Raw genomic sequence first — 6,619 nt, 5'->3', positions numbered from 1 at the left:
CTCTTTTGTGTTTGACCCATTAAAAGAAATATATATCTTGTAAAATCTCCCATTTGCTAAGCAATTATGTGCTGAAAATTTGTTCATTGTTATATTATGGTATTTATTATCACACGTTGATCTAACAATACATACATATCTATGCTTCCACTTTTATCTCCTCTTTTTTTACGTCTTCTCTTCCTAACAACACATTGAATCTGTGTTGTAAGATTGGATCGAACAAAACCTAAGAAATGGACCGTCCACATATTAGATTGAGATATTCTTTATTTTTTATTCATTATCCAAAAAAATATTTTTAATATAATATAAAAAATATATTTTATTTTAAAATCATCTAATATTTATATAATTTTAAATAATGTGAAACTAAATAATCTTATCAGTGCATCTTTAAAATAAAAAAAACCTGACAGGAATCCTTATTCCCGTACTTCTCAATTAATATGGGACTAAATGATTACAATAATTTACTATATCGATACTTAGGACCTGATTTGGACATGTTTGAATGCACTTCACATTTATGCTTTGCTTCGGTTTTCTAGCGCAGCCACGAAACCACAAGCCATACACTGACTTTTAGTAACATGGATTCACCGGAATCTATAAATAAGATCCATACTAGATTACGATTCGAGTATAAGATTCACTCGAATCTCATCCAAACCCACGATGCGATCGATGTCCGTAGGTAGAATCCCACGGGAAGCCTCAGCATGCGCATCGAACGAACGATACCCTATATATGGTGGAACGTGGTGTACTCGATCGAACGGCGAACCTTATTAAGACGACGATACCAAGTCGCCAAGCTTGATCCGTTGGTTTCTCGTGTTCTTGTTGATGTTGTTGCGATCTCTTGCCACCCGGGTTGGACTCCCCGGAAGATTTAGTTTCCCCTTTTGTTCGCGGCATCCTAATCCGGACATGAAAACCTTCCCTGTCCTCCCCCCCTTGCTTTTGCCGAGCTGTTCGCGGGACATCTGGATCTGCTCGTGCATGTCGTCGATGATTTCTATGAGCGAGGAAGGGAAATGAATCTGATCTTTTGCGTCGACGACCATTTGAATTCTGGCGGCCTTCATCCGTCGCGTTTCTACATAAGTTGGACTGGACTCGGCTGCGTGCTTACCATCCGTTCGTGGAATTGCGGAGGAGATAGCGAAGAAGACATCGATCGGGTTCCGCTGTGCAGGCGGCCTGGAGTGCGTGCTGAGCTTTCGTGAAGACCCTGCGCATGGGTTCGTGCCTATCGACTGGCGGGTGCAGTACCCCGTCGTCCGTCTCATCGCCAACGTCGCCGAAATGGCCCGGGTCGAGGAGGCTGCGGAGATCCTCCGGGAGTGAGGAGCAGCTCCATAGGATCTCCGGGAGGTTGTTCTTGAACGGGGCCACCGACTGCGCTTCGCTCTTCACCCAGCAGGGGAAGAAGGGCATCAATCAGGACGCCATGATCGTTTGGGAGGTGATATTTGATGCTTCTCTCACCATCTTAATTTAGCCTGTAGAACAAGATATTTAATGGTTGATGGTAGATTGGCGTCTTGTTGCACGTTTCATTCGAATGCTTTGTCGGGATGGAGTATTTGTGTCGATGTTTGGGATGACCTTTTACTTCTGCTCATATGACACCGTCTTACTTTAGCCTGCAGAACAAAGTATTTCAAGATTGATAGTAGGTTGGCATCTTGTTGGTCCTTTCGCTCAACATGACACCACCTTTTACTTCTGCTCAAATGGTTTTTTTGGCTTTAAGTTGTTAGCTGCAGATTTATCTTCGATGTTAGGAATAACCTTTTACTTCTGCTTACATACTATTATGCTGCATTGCAGCAAATCTTACTTCATACTTCTTATCAATTGATCTGTGGATCTTTTATTTGGTTCTTAGTTTCACATTACTTTCATTCTTAACGTTCTTCTGGAACATTTGAGTCTTTTGCTGATACTCTTAGATTGGTAATAGATTATCTTGTTGATTTTTCTAATTAGCAAACTTGGAGTTTCTACTTTCATGAGGATGCTCTTCTGTTTGATGTTAATAGACAACATATTTTGCTTTGCGTCGATGCTTTCATGATGTATTGCATCGATTATTTTAAGCATACAACTGACACCCTGATTGTTATAAACTTATAATTACTCATTTTACTTTCTCTTTCATATTTGCATTGATTCTACATGTCATACTGCTATGAACCTTCTGATTAGTCTTATTAATGGTCTAAATTTATCATTCTCAAAGTCAGTAGTCTAAAATTCTTCTAATCTTGAGTTTTTTAGAAACGACTTCGACGAAAGCTTTGCATTTGAATAGAAGAGCTCCTATCTAAGATCTCCAATTTTCTTAATGTAACCTCCTATTATGCTTGCTTAATATTCATGCTCCAATTATTGGCACAAGTGTTCACATAATCAAGTCTTTAATATCTAATGTACTTTTTGGAATATCAATAACCTACCAAAATATTTGAGCAATGGTCAATTCATATTTATGTCTACCACACCATATTTCTGGGAACTTATTAGTGCATATTAAACATGAAAATTACCTTATCACTTCCCATATCTGGTCTTTCTGCATTGTCTTCTTTCTAGGGTCTACTATCCATTGGCATGTCTAACAATTCTGAGAAATTTTTTATCTTCCATGTTCAGAATTTTGGTTCTAGAAATGATACTGTTTTTTGTGGAGTTTTTGATGGCCATGGTCCACTTGGCCATATGGTTGCAAAGAGAGTCAGAGATGTTCTCCCTCTAAAGCTAACCGACGATTGGAAATGTGGGGAATCTAGAGAATTCAGCGCAAGTAGTCCAGGAAACTCTGCTTCAGAACATTCAACTGCATCTCCCAAAGAGGAGATTAGAGATTCCACCAAGTTTGAAGAAAAAGACGAGCACTCTCAGAACCTCAAGATGCTAAAAGATTCATTGCTGAAGGCTTTTAGAAACATGGATAAAGAGCTGAAACAGAAACCTGGTTTTGATTGCTTTTCCAGTGGGTCGACAGCAGTAACTTTGATCAAGCAGGTTAAACATTACTCATTAACATCTTATAGTGTTCATATATTCTTTGAAGTTTGAAGCAAACACTTGAAGGTTTAAGACTAATGCTGGATTTTACATGGAACCATGCGGACAAGTCTGAGACTAATGGCCTGCTATTGTCTGAATGTTCTACCTCTGCAGGGTCAAGAACTTGTTATCGGACATGTTGGAGACTCGAGAGCTGTTCTTGGTACTAGAGATAAAAACAATTCATTGACCGCGGTGCAGTTGACTGTGGACCTAAAACCAAATCTTCCAAGTAATTACTTTCATTCCTTCTTCTTCAAGCTTTTGATTAGATATAAACATAGGCATCCATTTTTTAGTGTCGTGTTAAATATGTCGATTGCAATCGTGTATGAGATTCACTCTCTCTTTGCAAATAAGCAGGTGCTTTTTATTTAGGCAGTTAGCATCTTAACTATGTGGATAAGATTTCAAACATCTATTACTTCTATGTCTGACTGTCCTATGTGGTGGTACTGCTAAATAGTCCTACAGATGGCCTACCACACAGCAGTTTTTCTTCTTGTTTCAGGACTTCTGGGTCTTCATTGAGGATTTCTGTTAGAACTGTGGATTCTAGACTTTCTTATCTCCTTGTAAGAATTTTTGTCCTGCTATTATTAAGGTAGATTGATTGGAAAGAAATCATCATCACATTTTATAAATGTCTGAAGAACTTATCCTAGTCTCCTAGCTTACTACTATATTAGATAATGATCTGGTAAGAGAGAATTTTATGTAATACATTTTAAAAGCATTCTGGTTTTCAACATATTAGTCCCTCTGTCAACCCATTCATCATCGATGCAAGAATCTTCCAAATAACGTCCAACTCTTTCCTCTTAATTGTTTCCAAACTGTACGAGTGGGTGAATAATTTGTGGCAAGTAATTGTAATGCATGAGACTGTATGAAGAGCCTCGGTGATTAACGGTTATTAGTTAGAGTTGGAACCATCGGGGAGCATGGAAGATAAACATAGATTCATGATAGGGATCAGGCTATATGAAGAGCATGGAAGATCTATTAATGAGAAAGTGATATCTTCAAGGGGATTCTTATGAAAATTCACCATGCTTATCCTTGACTATGTCAACTAGAGATTTGATCAAAAGCAGTTCTGTGGGTACAGATCGGATGTGAAATTTAAGCTTAAGATAACTAAGACAGACAGATGAGGAAGTTTCTCTGTATTTTCTAATTCTCTTAGAGGGTACAGATTTACTAGCTCCAAGCTGAAACGTCATCATATACTTCCATGATTCTGTCGATTCTAATTTTCACAACTCAAAAAGATTCGTGCAACATCTCAAAGAGGTCTACAATTGCGAGTTTATCCTTTGAATTTATAGACTTAAAAAAATTATAGTGTAAGGCATTATGTATTCACATATCCTTTTGCAACTCTTTTTGTTTGCATATATTGAGAAGTAAAAGGATGCATGGGTTCATGATAAACTTTTGATCTACGACATTTCTCATGTTATTATGGTCACTTCATATTTGACATTTGAAGTTAGTATAAGGACTTCAATGAAGCTCCTGGCCTCATTATAAGCTGAGATCACTGAGGTCAAATGAAGCAAAGCAAAACCGAAACAGAACCAATGTCATCTTTTAATTCTGCTAAACCAGATCTTTTCCTGACAAATGGGATCTCTTTTTAGCTGAACACTAAGATATCTCAACTGATACATTGTTTGTGGTTGCTCAAGTCAGTTTTCATTTCACAGTTTATTTGGTAATCCGAAGAATATAATCTGTCTTTTCAGACATTTCCTTGGGTTACCAGAAAAGCTAGCAAAATGGCTTGAGGACTCTCTAGAAATCAGTAGTTTGTGCAAATCATACAAAATGTCAAAGTATGACAGTACTTCCCAGTTCCCACAATGTGGAATGTTGGGTCTAAGATCTCTTACTTGGTTGTGTTTTCTTCCCCATGGTTCTTTCTAAATCTGTTTTTCAATATTTTCAATCTCATCTTCTTTAAAAACCATCACGCAGCTTTTGTTTATTGCTTTAACTTAATATTGGAGTAATTAAAACTTCATTTTAATGACATACGTTGAGGTTTTAAAATTACTTTTTAAGCACGCAAGCTTCCTGAAGAGTTCTTTATCTATTTTCTTGTGGACTATAGATTATTCATTTATTCCTTAGACATTTAATGATGAACTTGAATCACAACAGGTGAAGCAGAAAGAATAAGGCAGTGTAGTGGCAGAGTTTTTGCTCTTAGGACTGAGCCTGATGTGTTACGTGTTTGGCTGCCTAATGGTGACTCTCCGGGCTTGGCTATGACACGAGCTTTTGGAGATTTTTGTCTAAAGGATTTTGGTTTGATTTCTGTACCTGAGATTTCGTGTAGGCGAGTCACAGATAGAGACGAGTTCATCATCTTGGCTTCGGACGGGGTGAGATGAGAAAAAAATTCTATTTTGATCTTTATGCTGCCTATATCTCGCTAGTTACCTCAAACTTGATCACAATGTTAGCCAACAATTTTCTCTTTAGCCTTAGATGTTTGATTCTGTTTACGGTACTGTTAACTCTGCTATCTAAATCTAACAGGTCTGGGATGTGCTATCCAACAAAGAAGTGGTAGACATTGTGGCCTCTGCTCCAGCTCGGTCCTCTGCTGCTAGTTGTCTCGTCCAGTCAGCAGTCAAGGCCTGGAGGCTTAAATACCCAACTTCCAGAATTGATGACTGTGCTGTAGTATGCCTCTTTCTCAATGCCGAGGCATCTAACATTTCCTCCATTCGAACGAGATCATTAAATGCGACCAATGCTGGCTGCTACGAGCAAGAGTCCACCAGTTCAAAATCATTGGCCTGTCTTAGCACACTTTCTAGCAATGAAACTCTACAATATGTGATAGGAGAAGGCCCCAACGGCAATTGCCAGGATCAAAGTCCAGTGGATATCCATCCGACAACAACATCAGCATAATGTAATGTTTTGTTGCAGGGAACAAGCAGCCAACAAACGCCAAAAGTAAGAAAGATTCTCGAGCTATTGTTTTCATGGGAAGAACAGCACCAGTTTTATTAGTGTGTACAGATGTTCATTCTCTCTCTGCAAATTTGTTTTTAGTCCCAACTTAGTATGAGTTAATGTAATCCATGTATATACTATTAGTTGAAAGCCTCCAATCTGCTGTGTTTTTTAATGTCTTCTCATGTCAATTATTGCCAGTTGTTTCCTTGGTGTATAATCAATGCTATTTTTTCTTTTCATAATTTAGCCTGCCTAGTCGAATTCTAACTCTTGATTCTCTTCGAGGATTTGCAATCAGGGGAGGGTTATGTTAAAAAGTTAATAAATGGAAGATTCGGTTGATAAGATTCAAGTAGGCAAAGAAAAGAATTGATCACTAGAACAGAAGTATATCATGTTATAGATTTCAGGTGTAAAGACTGCACAGCCTACAATACAATCCCTTCGCTGCATTAACTTGGAAAATTTTAGCACCATCTAATCCAAGATATAAACCAACAAAATACTCGTTCAAACTTTGAGGCACAAAGATCATATGCATCTTTCATGCATTCACTGA

The 6,619-nt window shown here is 38.1% G+C and overlaps 1 protein-coding gene across 1 annotated transcript; it reads left to right on the top strand.

Moving 5' to 3' along the window:
• Nucleotides 1-563: 563 nt before the first annotated feature.
• Nucleotides 564-6,257, top strand: LOC103996718 (probable protein phosphatase 2C 33). The gene is made up of 5 exons (XM_009417689.3): nucleotides 564-1,471; nucleotides 2,665-3,036; nucleotides 3,196-3,313; nucleotides 5,251-5,474; nucleotides 5,632-6,257. Exons 1-5 carry the CDS (start codon nucleotides 1,244-1,246, stop codon nucleotides 6,010-6,012), a joined length of 1,323 nt encoding a protein of 440 aa, XP_009415964.2. The 5' UTR covers nucleotides 564-1,243; the 3' UTR covers nucleotides 6,013-6,257.
• Nucleotides 6,258-6,619: the final 362 nt, after the last annotated feature.

The sequence above is a fragment of the Musa acuminata genome, chromosome BXJ2-9, assembly GCF_036884655.1.
Source record: "Musa acuminata AAA Group cultivar baxijiao chromosome BXJ2-9, Cavendish_Baxijiao_AAA, whole genome shotgun sequence".
In the NCBI taxonomy this organism is placed as follows: domain Eukaryota; kingdom Viridiplantae; phylum Streptophyta; class Magnoliopsida; order Zingiberales; family Musaceae; genus Musa; species Musa acuminata.
The sequence above is the reverse complement of the archived record's forward strand: the minus strand, read 5'-3'. Positions and strand labels throughout refer to the sequence as shown.

Coding starts and splice junctions, on each gene's coding strand:
- LOC103996718 (XM_009417689.3), top strand. CDS start 1,244: ATGGGTTCGTGCCTATCGACTGGCGGGTGCAGTACCCCGTCGTCCGTC. Junction 3,037..3,195: donor CAGTAACTTTGATCAAGCAG/GTTAAACATTAC, acceptor CTACCTCTGCAG/GGTCAAGAACTTGTTATCGG. Junction 3,314..5,250: donor CCTAAAACCAAATCTTCCAA/GTAATTACTTTC, acceptor GAATCACAACAG/GTGAAGCAGAAAGAATAAGG.